Genomic DNA, 21956 nt, shown 5'->3' with positions numbered 1-21956 from the left:
TTAATCCTGAGGCACCATTGAATTTGTACTGTACTGCTGCCTTGTCCTTGATAATCTTTCCATTTTTATTAATCTGAGCATGGTCCATTATTACTCCTGAGCACTGTTCGCAGAAGTATTATTGTTGGAATTTTTTATCATTTTAATTACACGTAGAATGGTAAGGATTACAGAATTGGTGGTGAGTCACAATCCAAAATAATCCCTTAATGAGAAATTGTGACTTTTTACTTGGCCATTTTTACCATTAATCTGGGCTTTAATCTATCAATGGTATTTCATAGGGTAATTCATCAAATACTTTGAAATTTTTTGTTTAAGTGCCCATTGTGCAGTAATCTCAAAGAATTGTATTCATCATCAGCTAAAATTTAAAGGTTAGTTTTATAAATGTATAAGGGCTGTTAGCCTCAAGTGGCTTTCGAATGCATAATCAGATACCAACTATAATATGCTACATCAGTTGCTAAATTTTACTTTTGAGAAATGGAGCATTTTAAGAATAAGCAAGTTCGGTATTCCGATAAACGCAAGGAATTATGGGATTTGTCAAAGGTCATTCGGGGGGGGAAAAAAGCGAATGCAGCGCTGTATAAACTGTGAATAAAGTGTTAACTATTCTACCAATTAATTAATCTAGAATTCTGTCAACTCAATAGCTTCCTTTCTTGTTCTGCTGTTCACACGCTATTTGCACAGTCCCTGTTCTAGTTCAGTTCATTAATCTGCAACTATGAGATATTCAAAAAGTTAAAGAATTTATTATTTTCATTTAATCCTTAATGTGTTTGCTACTGGAATAAGAAAATATTACTTGTGTTTGAAACATTTTCTTATCTTTATTGATTTATGTGTAAAAATATATTTAATCTGAGGCAGGCAGCGACTGTATCAGTGTGATGTGGGCTGATGCTTTGCCTACAGGTGATGTCAATGTACTGTTAAGACAGGGGTCGGCAGCCTACGGCCCACGGGCTGGATCCGGCCTGTAACCTGAAATCATCCAGCCTGCAGGTGTTTTAAAAAAAATTCGAATGTTGTTCTTACCTTCAGTGGGACCTTGCCCAGAGTTGTCCCAGTGCTCGGTAAGGCAGCTCTCCGGGCCAGTTTTGACTAAAATGGTTTTACATTGTGAAGTTCACTGTGCTTGAGTTATTGATCAGAGTGAACACCCGCTCCTGTGGACACGTCTCGCTGTGGAGTCTGTCACAGACGGATTCCACCGCCTGTTGTTCAATAATTGGATCGATTTCCTGAACCAGTGGCTGCGGATCTACCGGCGTGTGTTCTTTCTGAACTGAACTCACTGTTGAATGAATCCATTAACAGAGCCACTCTGCTGCCGGATTCTAAGTTGTCCCTGCCTTTCCTCTGGAACCCTCCTCGTCCCCATCAGATGTCGAGTTCCCAGAACCCTGGTTAAACGTGGCCGGTCACGGTTAAGTCTGTGAAAATGGCCCCATCGGAAACTGTGGGCAGGATTAACAAAAGAAAGACCATTCCACCTATTGTAGCGGGTGGCTGTTCGTGATGAATGTGAGATAGAGTGTGGGGCGAGATTTAATTTCCAGCGGCATGTAAATGATGGACCCATAAGGGTTGACACTGCAACGGCAGTAGCGAGAGTGAGAGTCTGTTTCAACAGTTTATTTATTTTCAGCTGAGTTAAAAAAATAAAACACAAAGCGACCTAAATAATCCCCGCATTTACTGCCAATGTCCTACATACTGCCATTGATTACTATGGCAGTATGTATGATTACAAGTTACATTACTATACCGCTAGGAGTGAACAAATCCAAATATATCACAGAATACTGTAAAAGTTTGTTTGCTGAAGTTCTTACCAGGCACACTAATAACTGCAATGAGCTTTAAGCAATATTATGTCTACTGAACATGGCAGTTAGTTTGAGACACTAGTATAACAGTTATACGCTCCAAAGCATAAAGCAATAAAACACCTAAGCATAAAGCAATAAAACCAACAAAATCGTCATAGTTTTGTTCAAATGAACCATAAATACACCTAGTTAATAGTTTTGAAATCTGTATTTTCTTACCTCAAAGAAGCAAAACTGGAAAATACGGATGAAACACAGGTCTCTCTACACGCAGCAGCTCGGCTGGCGAGAATGCTTATCGAGAATGACCTATGACTTATGACATGGGCATGTGCAGTTGAAATACCGAACTCGCTTATTATTGATAGGACACTTCTTTTGGAGAGTAGTAATAAAAGCTTGGACAAGGAAAAAATTTGATATCTGCGCCATATCTGAAATGTTCAAAGCTCCAATAAATTTCATATTGACTCTGCAGTCTGGTATGTAAGTACATTGTTTATTGATTTATTCAATCTCCCATTCCCTTCGCATTTGGCTTCTAGACCACTGATATTCTCTGCTTTATGTGATGGATTTATGATGGATATTTCGGAAGTTGTGGTAGCATGCCAGTTGCAAGACCTGTAAGCTATGTTTTGAGTAATATTGTTTTTAGAAAAATTATATTCAATTTTTATTGCTAATATATTTACTGCTGTCCCCCAAACTTAAAATTGTTGTAGCGTAAGTTTGGTCCTCTCCTTTTGACACTGATCTGTTTTTTCCATAAAATTGGAGGGATATATTTCTAAGGTCTGAAATGAGTTGAATTATATTGCATATACAGTGCCCTCCATAATGTTTGGGACAAAGACCCATCATTTATTTATTTGCCTCTGTACTCTGCAATTTGAGATTTGTAATAGAAAAACATCACATGTAGTTAAAGTGCACATTATCAGATTTTAATAAAGGCTATTTTTATACATTTTGTTTTCACCATGTAGAAATTACAGCAGTGTTTATACTTAGTTCCCCCCCCCCATTTCAGGGCACCATAATGTTTGGGACACAGCAATATCATGTAAATGAAAGTAGTCATGTTTAGTATCTTGTTGCATATCTTTTGCATGCAATGACTGCTTGAGGTCTGCGATTCATGGACATCACCAGTTGCTGGGTGTCTTCTCTCTCTGGTGATGCTCCGCCAGGCCTGTATTGCAGCCATCTTTAGCTTATGCTTATTTTGGGGGCTAGTCCCCTTCGGTTTTTTCTTCAGCATATAAAAGGCATGCTCAATTGGGTTCAGATCGGATGATTGACTCGGCCACTGAAGAATTTACCATTCTTTAGGTTGGAAAAACTCCTTTGTTGCTTTAGCAGTATGTTTGGGATCATTGTCTTGCTGTAGAATGAACTGCCGGCCAATGAGTTTTGAGGCATTTGTTTGAACATGAGCAGAAAGGATGTGTCAATACACTTCAGAATTCACTTCAGAATTCATATGCTACTACCATCAGCAGTTGTATCATCAATGAAGATAAGTGAGCCAGTACCTTCAGCAGCCATACATGCCCAGGCCATAACACCCCCACCACCGTGTTTCACAGATGAGGTGGTATGCTTTGGATCTTGGGCCTTCAGTTCCTTCACTCCTCCATACTTTGCTCTTGCCATCACTCTGATATGTTGATCTTTGTCTCATCTGTCCACATGACCTTTTTCCAGAACTATGGTTGCACTTTTTAAGTACTTTTTGGTAAACTGTAACCCGGCCATCCTATTTCTGCGGCTAACCAGTGGTTTGCATCTTGCAGTGTAGCCACGGTATTTCTGTTCATGAAGTCTTCTGCGGACAGTAGTCATTGATAAATCCTAAAGAGTGTTTCTGTTCTGTCACAGGTGTTTGGGGATTTTTCTTTATTATAGAGAGAATTCTTCTGTCATCAGCTGTGGAGGTCTTCCTTGGCTTGCTAGTTCCTTTGCGATTAGTAAGCTCAGCAGTGCTCTTCTTAATGATCATGTCAAGTTTTATTTGTCACTTGCACTTAAAGTGCAGTGAAATGAATTTGCCAGCAGTGGTACAATAAAAAAAAACACACAATACACAATCAAAAAGTTTAACATAAACATTCCCCACAGCATTCATCACTGTGGTGGAAGGTTCAAAGTTTGGTCAGTCCTCCTCCATTTTCCCCCGTGGTCGGGACCACAACCCTCTGCAGTCGCCGCTGTGGGCGTCCAGATGTGCAGACAAGGTAGGTCCAGCTAAGTCCTGCATTGGTGCCTCCCTGCTGGAGACCGCGGCTTCAAGATGGTGCAGGCCGGCGGTCGAAGATCTAAAGTCCCCGCCGCGTTGCAGCTAGAAGAACCGCAGGGCCGCCGGTCGGAGCTCCTCTCCAGGGACCCCTGGCGAGGGACCCCGCTCTGGATGGTAAGTCCCCGCAGCCAGAAGTTGGTCGCCGGCCGGAGCTCTTCTCCTGGGTCCCCAACGAAGGATCCCAGGCTCCGGACGCCGCGCCAACTGGAGCTCTGCAGACCTGTATTGCTCTGCCAGGCCTGTATTGCTCTGCCAGATTGCTCAGCTTCAGGCTGCCGCGGGCCAGCGAACGGAGCGCTCCCCTCTGGCTGCGCCCGCTGCTGAAGCCCCGGGCGTTTCTCCGGGAAAGGCCGCACCGATCCTCGATGTTCGGCCACGGGGGAGGCGACATGGAAAAAGTCGCCTCTCCATGGAGGAGGCGACCAAAGCGGTTTCCCCCATTTTTTCTAATACATATCTCAAATAGTGGAGTACAGAGGCAAATAAATAAATGATGGGTCATTGTCCCAATAATTATGGAGGGGACTGTACTTAAAATGTTTTTGAGGTCTCTTAGTTATGGGGTTTGTGACATTACTGATTCTTTGGAGCTGCCAGATATATGAATATCCAGCAATTTGGTCCTCCACAGCTTTGCTGATTTCATTGAAATTGTCAATTTAACGCCACAAACTTCAGATTTTCACCAATAAAAATAATCTTGCATTGTTTCTGCCAAATACCTTATATCCATGTTAAAATTGAAATTAAAATATCTCTTTCCCAATGGGAAATGGTTTGGCGAAGTGCATGTAGCTTGTACATTTTTAGATGTGGAATTTACTTTTTTCCAAAAGTATTGGATGTGACTTCACAATGGAGACAAAACGTTTCTTGCTTACTTTACTTTGGTTACCTTCTATCCATCAAATGCCCACACGTGTAGATTGCATCTTATTTTCCATGACCAAGAATATAAAATTTGAGGAAGATATTTCCAAGCACAATTAAATAAATTGCACATACTTAAATATTGCATCTACTTAAAATTATTTTGAGATCTCTGTTAATTATGAGAAATTGGATTGTGGCACTTGTGACTTTTCTGATTCACTGGAGCTACAAAATATATGAAAATATAGAAATTGTCAAGCTCACGATCAACTTGATAGTATTGCTGATGAAATATTTCATTAAAACGATGATTGAGAGTAGACCTGGTGATAATCATCCAAATTGGATGTCTCTTGTGTTTTGTGGTCAGGACATAATGTAGGCAATTTTTCTCATTGCTCGTGCTGATCAGCATTGCCAGTGTATTGGGACAGCTCGTCCTGGAACACAAATCTTTACTACTATAATCACAATGTCTAATCTCAGGGTTTTGACAGTCTCCTGGGCTTTCAGCTGTTTCTTTATACCGCATGGACTGAATTATACTGCAGAAGACTGACTTCTATAATGGTGGTGATCTCGGGAGGCGTTTGATGGATCATCCACTTGGGATTTCTGGCTGAACATGTTTGTAAATTCTTTACCCTTGTGTTCAGCACTCGCTGGATTGTTCCATGGTGGAGTATAGGGATGTTCTTAGCATTTCATCGTATTAACTGTTTCATGTTTCACCTCCTGAATTTAACTGAGCTACAGAGCATTCATCTGATGCATTATTTTTGGCATTGGTTAGTCCTGGCTAGTTGCAGGGCTTTTTGCTCTTTACCATGCATGTAGTTTTATGTGGCGGCTTCACCAGGTTGACACTCCATTTTTAAATTAATTTATGGTGTTGATCTCTTCTGTAGTCTTGTAGCAGGATTGATCCCTTGGTTAGATTGTAATATTAACATGAGGAATAGGCTGGGGTTTCTTATTACATTAACAGTGGAGTACATTTCTGTTGCTGATGGTCCACACTGAATGACTCATGGATGTCCACTTTTGAACTGTTGTATGTTTTGAGCACAACCAGATGCTAGAGTTGTCATGCCGGGATGTTAAGGCAGCACTCTGATACAGCTAGGTGACCTGCTGCGATTGCCGCGAGGAAATTCTGGGCCTTTTCACTCCTGTGTGTACACCACGGTACTGCCACACTGGCAGCCGACCCTGCTGTTGGGGTGTGATCTGAAGAGATTGAACTGGGACACGTTGCATTTCATGATTGATGAACCTGTGTTGATTGACCCTATGCAAGTAATAACGTGATCAAAATTTGATTTGAAGTTGATTTAGTGTTTGTAGGAAGCGGGCCAGAGTCTTTTTTCACTGTGAGAAATAGACCGTAAACCAGATGGATCAATTAATGGAAAACTTATGAACACCTGTTGAGGATATCCGTGAAGATCAAAGGATGTATGGTCAAAATTCTGACTATACAAATCCAGAATTTAGCCACAATAGTGCAAAGGCACCACTTAAGGATCCAAGGGGAGACTGAGGCATGTCAAAGTAAAATGAATTGGAGAAACAACAGGTGCAGAGAGTGCAGTGAGATACAAAATGCTGCTATTAAAATGTGCAAATGTTAAAACCGTACAAGGTTTTTCTCCCTTAATGAAGGGACAACGCAGGTTATTAAAGACAAGTAGGCAATAATGTTAGGTACTTTATTAAATTAAAACTTTTCTGATTAAAAAGCAATTAACTGCAGATGTTGGAAATCTACAATCAAATGCTGAAAATGGTCAACAATTGTGTGGAGAGAAGGCAGTAGTTAAAGTTTAAGAGCAGCCCCCTCCTCAACTCTGTTTTAGTCTTCCAAGCCCTGAACAACTCATCGCTGTACCTTCTCTTGTAACACTCTCCTTTCTAACTCTGTTCTGCCCACCATTCAGGGAAACCAGCAGTGATTCACTTGTATATCAATTTAACGAGCAACATTCAGTACTCACTTTGTTGTCGTATTTATATTGGAGAAATCAGATGCAGATTAGGTGACTTCTTTGTAGAACTCTTCAGTTCACAGGGACAACCATAAGCTTCCAGTTGCTTGTCACTTTAATTCTCCATCCCATTCAAACTCTGATCTCTTTCTTAAAAGCTCGCACTGCTCCAATGAAGCATAACACAAGCATAAGCACGCATCATCCTCTGAGACGGCCATTTGCAGCTATTGGGTGGGACTCGACAATAAATTCAGCAATCGGATAGCCAACCTTTCCAGTGTGTGTCAAAACTGACCAGTTCTGCCGCCAGGTCTTTGACCTGTAATGTTGATTAATTTTGTTTACTTCCTTCAGAAATGCCACCTGACTTCCTGAATATTCTTTTATTTAATATTTCCAATTAACACTCAGTTCCAGTATTTTGTTTTGCTCTGTTTTCCTGCATCTCATGGGACAAAGCAGTTAGTGTTAACAAACCTTTGCCGCCCTCTTTCACACACCATTCTATTCAATACCCTCTGGATTGCCTTGGTGTCCACTCTGTCATTGACATTCCCTTTGTTCTCTCCAACCCTCTCCCTGCTTTACATCTTAAAACATGCTTGTTTTCTCACCTTTTCTTCTTTTGACGAAAGATCATAAAACCACGTTCACCATTTGTTAAACAATGTTAACAAGGTCAAGCAATGTTAACTGATTCTTTTATTGATTGATCCACGTTAATTTTTCATAGATTTGTTTTATTGAATCTGTTGCCTTTTACATATTTCCAACATTTCCTTTTTATCCAAACTTTGTTCTTTCTGCAGAGAAAGTTAAGGACCTGCACAAAGGAATCTTAGATTAATTCAATAGGAACTGATGATGAAATTATAATAAATCCAAATTTGCAGATGATATTGTGACACAGCTGTATACATCAAAGGGAATGTAAACTGAATGAGAGATGACAGATACAGTGGCAGATGGAATTAAGGGACCAGATTTTGCTGTGTATAAATTTGTCACTTGCTGCCTAAGACTGGTTTTAGTCTTACTCACTGAATTCATTTTCAAAAGATTGAACTTAAATTTGCCTTGAGTTTGAATTCAAGTTTGGCTCCTAAAAGATGGGGCATTGAGAATCTGTGCAAGCCTGATCCACATAATGGCTGAGGAATAAGATGCCTTATTCTTACCTTTCTTCCTTGGAGCCCTAAAATCTCTGTTCATATGAGTAGGCATGGAGATCCCATGCACGTTGTGCTTTGCTGACTCCATGGATAATCCAGTGGGGGAGTTTGGCAACAGATTCCTCTGGTATTTTTGTCTTTCGATAGGTTTAAGCTGAAATCCTGAACTTGGTTGCATTTTCAAGTAGAGCTATGGTATTTATCAGCAAGTTCTGGACCACTGTAAATTATGATGTCATCCACTTTGGACATAAGATTCATACTTAAGCTAATGGCAAACTGATCTTCATCTCTAGCAGATTGACTATTGGAATTTGTATTTGGTTCGGAATAGTGCATATTGGAGGACATTTGAGACTTGGAGACAAATATAGCAATCTCCAGAATGGCACTATGGTTCAAAAGATTTCAGACATGATTGGAAAAAATCTATGAAATGAGGCAGACATATGAGTTGCATTTCCTTTTAGCTTAAATTGTTGAAGGTGATTTAACCAAGGTATTTGTATTGACAAGTATTTAGTAGAGTGTCTGTGCAAAATCTGTCCTCTGGATGACTTCTGATTAATAGAGTGTATTGCAACTAGGGCTGGACCATTTAAGAATTAAAACCAGGAAGCTCCTTTCTTCTATAATGCAAATCCTCAAAGGCTCCTTTCCAATGCCTCTTCCCACCCCGATCTATTCACTCTCACAACCATCACCCTCAGTAAACAATGTGAAATTATTTTTTCAAGGTTTGAGATTACCATATTGTATTTGGCAGATCTATCGATATGGGGTGCGGTCGGAGCAAATCAGTGTGATCTAACTGGCTGGCGTATGCTTGCCGCTAACTAACCTACATGTATTTCAGTTTAGTGTTAGTATTCATATTGCAAATATTTTAGGCACTCCTGTGTATTTGAGCTGCACCCAGTTAAGATTTAAAACATTATTAAGGGACTTCTGCACATCCATATTTTAAGTCCATACCTTATTTGTCAAAGGAGTATCTGCATTTAATAAGTGAGTTCGGTATTACGACTGCGCATGCCCAAGTCATAGGTCCCTCGCTATAAACATTCTCGGCAACTGTGGTGTGCAGGCCTGCGTTTCATCCATGGTCGGGTCTCTGGCGTTGCGGGTGCTGTTGAGTTGTTGCTGGGCCGTCCCTGTCCGCTGGCTCTGCTCTGGCTCCGGCCGGGGGGGGGGCATTCCCCCGGCGGGCCGGTGCCTCTCGCCTTTTCCAGTGGCTGTTGCGAACTTGCATTCTCTCAATGGGAAAGATGCCACGGCCCCTTTCCCCCTCCAGTCTTTCACACTAGGGTACAACAGCCCCCACAAAGCCGGAGGGGAGGGTGACACCCTATGGGAGACGGCACCCAATCACAGCTTGGGAGAGGCAACACCCTGATTCATTTCTCTTCTCCACCTCCACCCCCCTTCCCTCAGCCCGACACGGAGATCCTGCTGAAGATGGGCAGCTGCCAGCTCTGCTCGAAGACTGGCGACTCGGAGCCGCTGCTGCTGGAGTCAACCTGGTCAGAGAGAGAGTCTGCAGATGGGCTCCTGCCGGCCATGGGCAGGCCGGGCGCCCACTGGAGCTGCTGGTGCTGGTGGTGCTGGCGGCAGCAGCAACCTCCCACTCGCTTGCCCAAGCCCAGATTCCGGGCCAGCACTAACTCCAGGTCGGGGCTGAAGGCCACCCGCAGCGCGGCCCAGTCGAGCGCCGGGCCGGACAAGGCTGAGCCCAGGCTGGGGCTCTGGCACAGACGAGGCCGGGGCCTTCGCTCCCCCTCGGGGTTGTGGATGAAGTGGCAGCGGGTACCGTAGGGGCAGAAAACGGTGGTGTGGAAGGTGCGGCATGGCTCCGTCTTGTACTTGGGGTGGAGGCTGAGGGAGCGCAGCTCGGCCACGCCATGGGCGAACTGGCACTTGTCGCTGTAGCGAACGATCGGGAGTGGGGTCCTCTGGAGTTGGAACGGGGTTGAGCTGGAGTTGACTTCTTCTCCACGCTGGCTGTGGGCCTGAGGCCGCTGGTGTCGATGGTCCAGGGCTGGAGGTTGGTCCGGTGGGAGAGGCGGAGATGAGCTGGGGTTGGTGCTTCTTCTCCGCGGGGGCCGGGGACCCGGGTTCGATCCTGGCTGCGGATGAGGCCCGGGTCTGTGTGCGTGCAGCTGCTGAGAATGTCTCACCTAAGCTAGAAATAAGACAAAAAAATCAGACCCAAACTATACTCACTGTATCGACAGCGCTTCGTTGATTTTTCTTTATAGCGTTGACCTTTGATAGATCCCATGATTCCTTGCGTTTTTCGGAAAACCGAACTCGCTTATTAATTGCACAGCAAGTTGTTTCATTCCTTAATGATCTTGCATTTGTCATATTGTTGTATTTTTTGTCTTTGTAGGACAAACATCATGACGCTGCTCATGAAATTATCGAAACCATCCGGTAAGAATTGAAGCGGTTTTATTAATTTTTTTTTGTATTCTCTATTCCAGTTATCTCTTGTAATTTAGATGTAAATTTTAATTAAGATTTGTTCTAAAATGTAATGAAGCTGAAAGAATCAGGTTGAATACTTGATAAATGGAGCACGCACATTTAAAATCATACTTTCAGCCACCCCAGGCAAAGACCGCCATGATGCATATCTTTGTTCAATACCCTGGTCGATTGAATTAATTAATTAATTATTGGGATTGTATGGGAAAAACCTGCATGGCCTTGGGATGAGTGGGGTGAACCAGAGCATGCAGAGGATACATTGGGAGAACATGCAAACTCCACACAGACAGCACATGTCAGGATTGAACCCAGGCCTCTGGCGCTATGAGGCAGCAGCTGTGCCATTCTGACGGCCACTTAGATGCCGAGTAATAAGCTGAACATATATCATATTTTGTTTCAGATGGGTTTGTGAAGAAGTCCCTGACCTTAAGCTTGCTATGGAAAACTACGTGCTAGTGGACTATGACACCAAATGGTAAGGATGTCTTCTGATAATTTTGAATTTAATTAACAATTAAATTAACATTTGAATGTGAATCATGCTGATGCTGAAGAGATGTATGTTATTTTGAAATATTATATCTAGTTTATGAGTACAGGTAGTTCTGCTATATCATGTGTTTCCATAATGTTAATGGGATATAATGCGACTGATGAATTGGGGAACACTATTTGTATATGCAGGCCGAATTGTTTATGAAACTATTTCAAACGGTAACTAGAAAACCACTTGAGTTACTTTGGAGGATAGAAAATGTTGGAGAAAATGGATAGGTGGTAACATAGAAACATAGAAAATAGGTGCAGGAGGAGGCCATTCTGCCCTTCGAGCCAGCACCGTCATTCATTGTGATCATGGCTGATCGTCCCCTATTAATAACCCGTGCCTGCCTTCTCCCCATATCCCTTGACTCCACTAGCCCCTAGAGCTCTATCTAACTCTCTCTTAAATCCATCCAGTGATTTGTCCTCCACTGCCCTCTGTGGCAGGGAATTCCATAAATTCACAACTCTCTGGGTGAAAACGGTTTTTCTCACCTCAGTCTTAAATGACCTCCCCTTTATTCTAAGAATAAAGTGTTTTTTTGGATTGGGACTCTTCTGCAGTCTGAAGCAGAGTCCCGACCTGAAAGATCGCCTATTCACTTTCTTCACAGATGCTGCCTGACCGGCTAAGTTTTTTTTTATAAATCAGCATCTGTGGTTCTTCGTGTCTAAGTTACTTTGGAAATTGATGAGCAGAAAATACACTGTCTTGGTTTAAAAAAAACTGTCACAGTGACGAAGAACTGTTTCCATAGAGGCTATCAACTAGTTTCACCGCTTGTGGGCAGTGAAATTAACAAGCAATGACTTTGATTGATACTGGTGCAATTATACTATATTAAACAATGTAACCTACAACTTTCAATAATTTTAGCTTGCAGTAACCAAAATTAACTTCCAATATTAAAAAAAAAACTGTTTTTGCAAATTCTGCAGGAAAAAAATGTCAAGCACTTTCTAGTCCCTAACCACCTCCTCCCTATTTGACACAAATTGTTTTCAAAGGAATTTTCTATAATGTGGGATTTCTTACAACACAACAATCGTGTTGTAACAGACCCACCTATAGTGGAAATTAAGACAGTTGAACAAATTCCATATATCCATCCTAGAATATTAAAAACAAAACAAACAAAAACTGAAATGCTAACTCTATTTCCCTTTGCACAGATGTGACCTGAATATTTCCAGCAATTTTTTCTTAGATTTTCTCAAAACTGCATTGTTCATTCTAAGGGATGAAAACCAGGAGCCACTTATTGGAATAGGCAGACCTGAGATTCTAAAAATAGTGCATTCTTAAATACTCTTTGTGTGGTGATTAGTAAAGTTTATGTAAGGGTTCTTTAATATGAAATTTACTTGAAAGACTTTGACACACAGAGGATTATGGGCTATTTACACGAACTGCTGATAGATTTGGTAGAATTAAGAGATTTTCTATGTAGATGAGCCCACCTGAATTGGGATTTTTTTTTGGTCAGACTATACTGAGATTAGCTTTTCTTTATGCAAGGGCATCTATGCATTTGAAAAAAATATATATATATTTATTCAGGGAACAAAGATGTTACTGGAAATGCTGGCATTTATTGTCCATACCTCATTGGTGTTGAGGTGAGGAGACGTGTCTGATTTTCTTGTCCGAAGGTTATTAGTGAACCAAGTAGGCTTTTGCAATGGTCTACTGAAGTTTCAGAATTACAGTTGTTGACGCTACATTCCAACTTAATTTAATTACTTGAACTAAAATTCAACGGGTGTCTTTGTGATATTCAAACTTGTCTCGTGATTAATGATCCAGAATCCTGACTGCATAGTTAGGTGGTGTGTTATTGCAATTCATTGAACTAATTGTTTTTTTGACCCCTCTGACAGGTTCTTACTCGCATGTTCTAATTGTTTAACACTACATCCAAATTGTGGTATTGTAATTCTCATTCTCTGAATATTTAGTCAAGGAACACAGTACTCTGTAACCGTATCAATGTTCAGTCTGTATAACCTGCACATTTATGTTTGTCTCGCATTTTCAATGCTTAGCTTCAATTTTCCTGCTTGAGATTACTTACGTGACCATTATTTGGCTGAAGACTGGGCAATTGTGGTGGATTTTATTTCTTCAGCTGATTTATAGATTTACAAATTCTCCAAAAACCTTTGTGGATGTAAATTGAATAAAGAAAATGTCTCTTGTTGTCCACAAGATTAAACTAAATTAGTTTGATGTTGAATGCAGTTGTTTCTTCACTGGTTACTCAAAACATTTGAAGGCTTCAATCCAAAGTATGTTTAATTTCATCTTCCGCCGGCCCTGTGATTTGCAACTGTAATTTCCTACTCTGTTGGCTTCTGATTGCTGGTAGAGATTGGGCGGGGGGGGGGGGGGTGACTGGACGGGCTCACATCCGCAGAACTGCGCCTCATTTGCAGCCAGGATCAAACCCGTGTCCCTGCAGCCGCAAGCGCTGCCGAACCGCCACTGGACCGTCCCCGGTTCTCCCCCCACTCGAGTCTCCCCCCACTCGAGTGGCGACTGGAGACGTCTGGACCAATGGGACACCGGCCCCCAGGCCCAGCGCCAACTCCAGCCCAACCCCAACCCCGCTCCAACTACAGAGGGACTCGCTCCCCGATGGGCCGCTACGGCGACAAGTGCCAGTTCACCCACGGCCTGGCCGAACTGCGTTCTGCCCCTATGGTACCCCCTGCCAGTTCATCCAGCTGACGGCTGCCCATCTTCTGCAGGATCCCAGTGTCAGACCGAGGGGGGGGGGGGGGGGTAGAGGTGGAGGGCTGCAGGCCAACCCGGCAGCGGCGAGCTGGAGCCAGCGGCTGCAAGTCCGGGGCCGCCCCACCACCCCGGACACCTCCGGACGGGACACTGGGGAGGGGACGGGGACGGCCCAGCAGCAACAAGAGCACCCCGGACGAAACGCAAGCCTGCACATAATGCAGCACCACCGTTGCCGAGACTTTGTAGCTAGTGACCTATGACACGGGCATGCGCAGACGGAATACCAAACTCGCTTATTGCCCCGTGCGCTCTTTTTAAACCTCCCGAACTTTACTAACCTAGGAGAAAACCTTCCTTCAGCCAATCCACTCACTCGCTGGTCTGGCTGCTGCTCCTCCGCAGCCTGGTGCTCTGGTTTCCTTCCTCATTCCATTGAAGAGCCCATTTGTGGGTTATTTGGCTTCTGTAATTTGTCCCTAGTGTATTAAATAAAACTTGTGTAAGAGTGATCGTTGGTCGGCGTGCTCGGTGGGCCAAAGGGCCTGTTTCCATAGCTGTATCTATAAAGCTAAGAAAGCCACAGAATCCATTTGGACTTGTTTAGAAGAGCATGAATATTTTACTTACAGGCTTTGATAATTTACTTACAGACTTTGATAAAACAAATTTCACTAGAGCGGTTTAAAAATATCTGAAAATGACTGGGATCTGACAAATACTTATTTTCATCATAGTTCGATTTTTGACTTTTATGTTGACTCTTAAAGATCCTTATTCAGAGTATTCAAGGTACATGTTTTTATGTACAGTGATACTGGAGGTCGAAGATTGCATGTCAAAGTTTAGTCATTTGTAAATACTCTCTCATATAACCAGGATGATTAATCATTTAACATATTTACTCAATGTTCACTTTGGTTTCTCAGTTATTTACACTCTTACTCTTCTAGTTTTGAGAGTATGCAAAAGCTTTGTGATAAGTACAACCGGGCCATGGATAGCATTCAGCAGTTGGTGAGCGATTTTAATTATTTACTGTATTTAAACAATTAAACAAAAGTTACCATTAATTAAAAAATGTAAGCTGTCCAACATTCAGCCCAAAACCCATCTTTGATTTTATTGGTTTCATTGCCTTGGCCAATTTTTTTTGTTTCCCTGCTTTTTTAGATAATTTTCCATTCTTACAATGTGCATGTATCTCAACTTTAGCTAGATCTAGGTTCCAGATGAGTACACAAACTAGTCTGAGATACATTGCATCTGAGGTACACTGTGTGATGAGCCGAATTGGGGTTTAGAGTTGGTTTTGATTATATTTGGAGGTATGGTCTAACATGCCCTTCCTATAATTAGTAGTACTTTAATTTGGAAAAGTGGTGAGAAGGAAAGTTGACATTAGGTATTGAAGGAAACCATTGGCAAGTACTGAAATGCAAAAGTTAGGTAGGGAACATGTTTGACTACCTTAAGCTGCCATCTGCTCCTAAATGGATGCATTTAATAAGGATCTCCTCTTCGGTGTGTTATCAAATGGAGGAACTGAAGAGATACGTGATTCATTCTTTCCCTGGACTCGGCAGCAGCACAATGGTTTCTCGTAGTCTATTTTGTATTTTGACATCTTTAAAGAAGCATTGTCTTGCTGTTTTCGAATTTGGAATTTATTGGAAGGGGTGAGATTGCTCTGCATCTCTGACTGAAACCCATTGAAAGTAAAAAAAAAAAAATAGTGATAATGGTTGCATTAATTTCTTGCCTTTGCATTAATGCTTTAGAAATAAACTCTGCTCCATTCAAATGGAGAGACTATGTATAAACACAGCTGTAATTTCTACATGGTGAAACCAAAATGTATAAAAATGTGATTTTTTTCTATTACAAATCTCAAATTGTGGAGTCCAGAGACAAAAAAATAAATGATGGGTCTTTGTCCCAAACATTATGGAGGGCACTGTCTATTATAAATGTATCCAATAGTGATCCTGGGAAATGATTGTACTGTTGTCACACCACTTTGTAAATACAAGTAGTTATAGTTCGGAGGGGTAACTTGAGGATTAGTTGAGTTGTCAGTTTAGGATATAATTTGAGAGGATCATATATGGCTTTCTGTTTTCCTTCAAATGCTATTTTGTGGTGAGCAGATGTTTAATTGAAGCTCCAACTTATTGCATATTGTACTTGATTTATGCTTAGACTAGCACAGAAGAGTGGCCTTTCTAACCAAGTACATCTTCCATTTAATACAGTGGAAAGGGACAACACAGTCTATGAAACTGAATATTCGCCCTAGCAAAGGCCTGCTACGACATATTCTGCAACAGGTCTACAACCACTCAGTAACTGATCCAGAGAAACTGAACAATTATGAACCCTTTTCTCCAGAAGTTTATGGAGAAACATCGTTTGATTTAGTCGCGCAAATGATTGATGAGATCAAGATGACTGAAGATGATACATTTGTTGATTTGGGAAGTGGTAAGAAGTTTTATTATTTTATCAAGATAATTATGGGGAAAAGGCTGAAGAATTTGTTTTGTGTGTCATCTAATGTATCATTTACCCAAGTTAATAAGTAATTTATAGTGGGGGGGGGGGGGAAATAATAATTCTGGCTTATTTACTGATTGCGTCACATTGATTTTTGTGTACATTTTTATTGAATGCCAACTGATTTTTGTTTTCCCTTTTCCCTTCAAGGAGTTGGTCAAGTCGTGTTGCAAGTTGCTGCAGCTACACACTGCAAGCATTACTATGGTGTTGAAAAGGCAGATATACCTGCAAAATATGCTGAGGTAGTGCAAAATCTGGCTAATTCTTTCAGGAATTAAGTTTGAAAGCACTTTGATATGAAAAGAATGTTAAACATTTGGAACTCTTACAAAATTGCATTTAATGTTGGTTCACTTATTAGTTTTAAATCTGAGAGTGATGAGATTTTTGTTGACTATAGACTTTGTGGTATTTGGGGGGAGAAGGTTGGTGTATGTGCGTGTGTATATATATATATATATATATATATGTGTGTATACATGTATGTGTATACGTGCGTGTATATATGTGTATATATATTTGTGTGTGTGTGTTCTTCACAGTCGCTGAGTTACAATCCCTCCTTAACAGCATGGTTTACCCATGCCTCAAGGACTGCAACAGTTTAAGAAGTCAGCTCATCATTGCCACCTTTTCAAGGGCAATTAAAAGGGCAATTAAATTTCTTGCTCAGCCTGCAAAGTCCACATCCCTTGAATGAATAATAATGAAAATTTCTCTGATCTGGCATGATAACTTTGAAGCAGGCTTGAGTTAATTGATCAACCACTGTGTGTATAATCCAAATATTCATGATATTATTTTTTCTCATTCTTACAAAGGCAATGGATACAGAGTTCAGGAAATGGATGCGATGGTACGGGAAGAAATATGGGGAGTACACTGTAAGTGCGTTTTATGCTAAGCTTTAGCCCCAAGCTCCAAAAATATTAGTTTAATTTAAGTGATGAGCGTTTTCTTGCAGTTAAATTTTGCCACCTACATGCTATAATTAATAATAATAATAATAAATTTTATTTATGGGCGCCTTTCAAGAGTCTCAAGGACACCTTACAAAAATTTAGCAGGTAGAGGAAAAACATGTAAGGGGAATGAAATAAATAGTAGAGAAATGACTAGTATACAAAGCAAAGACAGAATTCAATTCAAAACACAATATGAGGCAATTAATGCACAGATGAAAAGGGAGGGGGACGTGGGGCTAAGGATAGGCAGAGGTGAAGAGATGGGTCTTGAGGCGGGACTGAAAGATGGTGAGGGACACGGAATTGCGGATCAGTTGGGGGAGGGAGTTCCAGAGCCTGGGAGCTGCCCTGGAGAAGGCTCTGTCCCCAAAACTGCGGAGGTTGGACTTGTGGATGGAGAGGAGACCGGCTGATGTGGATCTGAGGGACCGTGAGGGTTGGTAGGGGGAGAGGAGGTCAGTGAGATATGGGGGGGCCAGATGGTGGAGGGCTTTGTAGGTGAAGATAAGGATTTTGTAGGTGATCCGGTGGGAGATGGGATGCCAGTGAAGTTGTTTGAGGACTGGAGTGATGTGATGCCAGGATTTGGTGTGGGTGATGAGTCGGGCGGCTGCGTTCTGGACCAGCTGGAGTCGGTTGATGTAGGTGGAGCTGATGCCAAGGAGAAGTGAGTTGCAATAGTCCAGTCGGGAGGAGATGAAGGCATGGATGAGTCTTTCAGCAGCGGGAGGTGTGAGAGAGGGTCTGAGTTTGGCGATGTTGCGGAGATGAAAGAAGGAGGTTTTAATGACATGGCGGATGTGAGGCTCAAGGGAGAGGGTGGAATCAAAGATCACGCCAAGGTTGCGGGCCTGGGGAGATGGGGAGACAGTGGTGCCGTAGATGGTGAGATTGAGGTTATTGATTTTGCTGAGTGTGGCTTTGGAGCCTATGAGGAGGAATTCTGTCTTATCGCTGTTGAGTTTGAGGAAGTTATGTTGCATCCAGGTTTTTATAGCTGACAAACAGGAGTTGATATGGGAGAGGGGGGGGGGGGTTGTGGGGGGATTTGGTGCCGAGGTAGATCTGGGTGTCATTGGCGTAACCGTGGAAGTCCAGGTTGAAGTGGCGGAGTATCTGACCAAGGGGGAGGATGTAGATGATGAAGAGGAGGGAGCCGAGTACGGAGCCTTGGGGAACGCCTTGAGTGACTGTGGCTGTAGCAAAGGTGTGGTTGTGGAGAGAGATGAAGTGGGATCTGTTGGAAAGGTAGGAACGGAGCCAGCTGAGTGCAGAGCCTTCAATGCCGAGGTCTTTGAATCTGGTGAGCAGGATGTTATGGCTCACTGTATCGAAGGCTGCGCTCAGGTCGAGGAGGATGAGGATGTTGAGGGAACCAGTGTCAGCAGAGGTGAGGAGGTCGTTGAGGACTTTGAGGAGAGCAGTTTCTGTGCTATGGAGGGGGCTAAAGCCAGATTGGAGGGGTTCAAGTAGGTTATACGCAAGGAGGTGGGAATGAAGTTGCGACGCAACGATACGCTCCAGGGTTTTTGAAAGAAAGGGGAGGTTTGAGATGGGGCGGTAGTTAATGAGAGAGGAGGGATCAAGACCAGGTTTCTTTAAGATTGGTGTGACAGCAGCAGTTTTGAAAGCGGAGGGGACAATTCCTTGGGACAATGAGGAGTTGAAGAGATTAGTGAGGTAGGGGCAGAGAACGGGGAGGCAGGACTTCAGCAGGGGAGTGGTGAGAGGGTCGAGGGAGCAGGTAGTGGGTTTGGAAGAGCTGATGAGTTCGGAGATTTCAATAGGGGTGACCAGGTCAAACTGGGAGAGGAAGCAGTGTGGAGGAGGGGTAAGGAGGTCAGTGGAGATGTTGAAAGGAGGGGCCTCGGTAGGTGGTGGAGTAGATGCTGGGGAGTCGGGTACAGGGGATAAAGATTGATAGATGGTGCTGATTTTATCAGCGAAAAAGTGGAGGAATGAGTTGCAGAGATCCAGAGTAGAGGTAGGGAGAGTGTTGGCTCGAGGCTTGAGGAGGTTGCCCACTGTGGAGAAGAGGGTTCTGTGGTTTAGGCAGGGATCGGTGAATATGGAGGAGAGGTAGGCAGATTTTGCAGCAATGAGGGCATCTTTGTAGTCAGTGAGGTGGAGTTTGTAAGCTTCAAGGTGGACTGTGAGAGATGATTTATTTGTGAGTCGTTCAAGTCGGCGACCAGTCTGTTTCAGTTTACGAAGTGCAGGTGTGTACCAGGGTGAAGATGTGTTGAAAGTTACGGTTCTTGTTTTGAGGGGGGCCATAGTGTTAAGGGAGGTAGACAAGGTGGAGTTGAGATGGTTTGTGAGATCATCAGGTGAGATATGGGTTGAGTCCAGGGGGAGAGTGGTGGAGAGCAGGTCAGAGAGATGGTGGGGATCAATGGATTTTAGATTACGGAAGGTGATTTCTCGGAGGAAGCGGGGGCGAGGTGTTGGAGAAGGGATGGTGAACCGTATAAGCTTATGATCAGAGAGGCACTTGCTAACCAACATTGCTAGTGTTGCATAGGTTACATTTTAAATCTCTTGATCTGCAAGATTCTTCCTGCCCCATTTAAATGAAATCGCCATTTGAATCCATCTTCTAACGTGTTCTGTTACTCTCAGTTGGACCTCTTGTCTGCATGTGTCCCATCGCTTCACCACTGGCACTGCTGTGAAACAAAGGAATGATGGTGATCATTTAAACTGGTTCCAAACTTTCCAAATCCATCACCTTTACCGCTTAATAAGGATTGTTTTGAAAGACCGAGATAGAGTGAATGTGGAGAGGATGTTTCCAATGGTTGGAAAGGGCACAGTCTCAGAATGAAAGGATGCACCTTTAGAATAGGGATGATGAGGAATTTCTTTAGCCAGAAGGTGATGAATCTGTGTAATTCATTGCTATCGATGGCTGTGGAGGCCTTTAGTCGTAAGGATGCCAAAGGTTATGCGAAGAAGGTAGGAGAATAGGGTTGAGAGGGAAAAATAGATCAGCCATGATCGAATGACGGAGTATTCTCGATGGGCCCTCCGGCCTAATTCTGCTCCTATTAACATCTTATGGTTTTTAGCAAAGCCTGGTTTACCTCTATATCGTGCTACGATGCCTTTCAATTATACTTTAAAGGAGAACTTGCATGACGATATTACTGGCTTTTTAACTGGATTATTTGGAGGTGCAATTAAGTATGCAAAAGCAGACAATTGTGTACAATAAGAAACTAATGAAAGCATGAATTTTTTTCCTGGAATCTGTTGAAACCGGAATGCTGAAAAGTTATCGAGAGAGCACCATAACTCTTTAATTTACATCCATCTAAATGAATAACAAGGAGGCATTGTGCAATGTATCCTAGATGTCTTTTGCCTGCATTACCACACCCTCCTTAATTTTGTACTGAAACCACCAGTATGTAATGCAGCTTGCGCTGCAGTTTTAGTTCCAGAACCTTTTGACTTGCTAACTAAGTTTTGATTTTGTGTAATCTTAGAGTTGTTTCAGTTGAGTTAGCTCTTTGTGTGTTTAATTTGCGTGCTAAATTTCAGTCTGTTCACCCCAGGTTAACATTCTGTATGCATTCTCTGGCATTGCACATGAATATTCTTATTTTGCTGAATATAATTTTACTCGCAAGTCTATCTAAATATAGATCAACAATCCTTTCTTCACTTGAAAGGCTGGATTATAATAGACCAAGACTATTTGTGACTCATCAACCTTATTGTGATCATTGTTGTAAGTGAGTGATTTTTTAATTATAGAATGTTGGAACATTAAACTTGCCTCCCACAGTTGTTAAATAGGGCTCAGGCATATTGTGAAAAAGAGCGTATGTACAAAACTCTATAAAAGATCTTAGTAATAGTCTGGTAATGTTGAAAATTCCAAGGTTGTAATATTTGCAGGGAAAAAAATAGCGATGTTACTGAAAAGCCTGGACAGCGAACAATAAGTTCTGAATCAGTAATTGTTGAAGAATTTTTTTGACGTGCATGCCTTGGCAAGCGTGTATTTTTCTCCAATGTATAGGAACATTCTGTTCAAAAGGGAACCCACTTGAGCTGCCTCTTATTTCTTTCAGCTGGAAAAAGGTGATTTCCTTTCTGAAGAATGGAAAGAAAAAATTGCAAGTACAAGGTGACCAGTCCAACAGCAAAATATATTTCAATTTACGATTTAAGATTTATTGTTGCTGTTGAGGTTTGTGCATTGGTCTTTGCAAACAGGAACTGTAACTTTGAAGAAAAATAGTGCCATTTCAAACAGACTTTGCACCCAAGTTGCACCCAAGTTGCATTCAAATATGTTCTACACCATCTCCACAAATCATGGGCAACACTTCTTTCAAAAAGACCAGAAAAATGTGCTAGGAAATGAATAATAGTTATTGTAATGGTAATCCAGAAACTGGAGGGTTCTAAGAGTGATTTCAAATCTGTAACCATCTGAGAATTTGAAGTAATGCTTTATTTA

At 42.2% G+C, this 21956-nt stretch overlaps 1 protein-coding gene across 8 annotated transcripts in view; it reads left to right on the top strand.

Annotated features, from left to right (window-relative positions):
- dot1l (DOT1 like histone lysine methyltransferase) overlaps window positions 1-21956 on the top strand; it is a 77398-nt gene that overhangs the window by 12803 nt on the left and 42639 nt on the right. For 6 of the 8 annotated variants that reach the window (XM_033046916.1, XM_033046915.1, XM_033046910.1 and 3 more), the window contains exons 2-8: window positions 10575-10618; window positions 11079-11153; window positions 14888-14975; window positions 16214-16442; window positions 16665-16759; window positions 17339-17401; window positions 21565-21620. In XM_033046916.1, coding sequence (XP_032902807.1) covers window positions 10575-10618; window positions 11079-11153; window positions 14888-14975; window positions 16214-16442; window positions 16665-16759; window positions 17339-17401; window positions 21565-21620 — 650 coding nt within the window. The remainder of the gene's footprint in view (window positions 1-10574; window positions 10619-11078; window positions 11154-14887; window positions 14976-16213; window positions 16443-16664; window positions 16760-17338; window positions 17402-21564; window positions 21621-21956) is intronic. The other 2 variants (XM_033046909.1, XM_033046912.1) reach the window with 1 other exon arrangement.

Source organism: Amblyraja radiata, chromosome 29 (assembly GCF_010909765.2).
Source record: "Amblyraja radiata isolate CabotCenter1 chromosome 29, sAmbRad1.1.pri, whole genome shotgun sequence".
NCBI classification, from domain to species: Eukaryota; Metazoa; Chordata; class Chondrichthyes; order Rajiformes; family Rajidae; genus Amblyraja; species Amblyraja radiata.
Note: the sequence above shows the minus strand (reverse complement) of the source record. Positions and strands in the feature narration are given on the sequence as shown.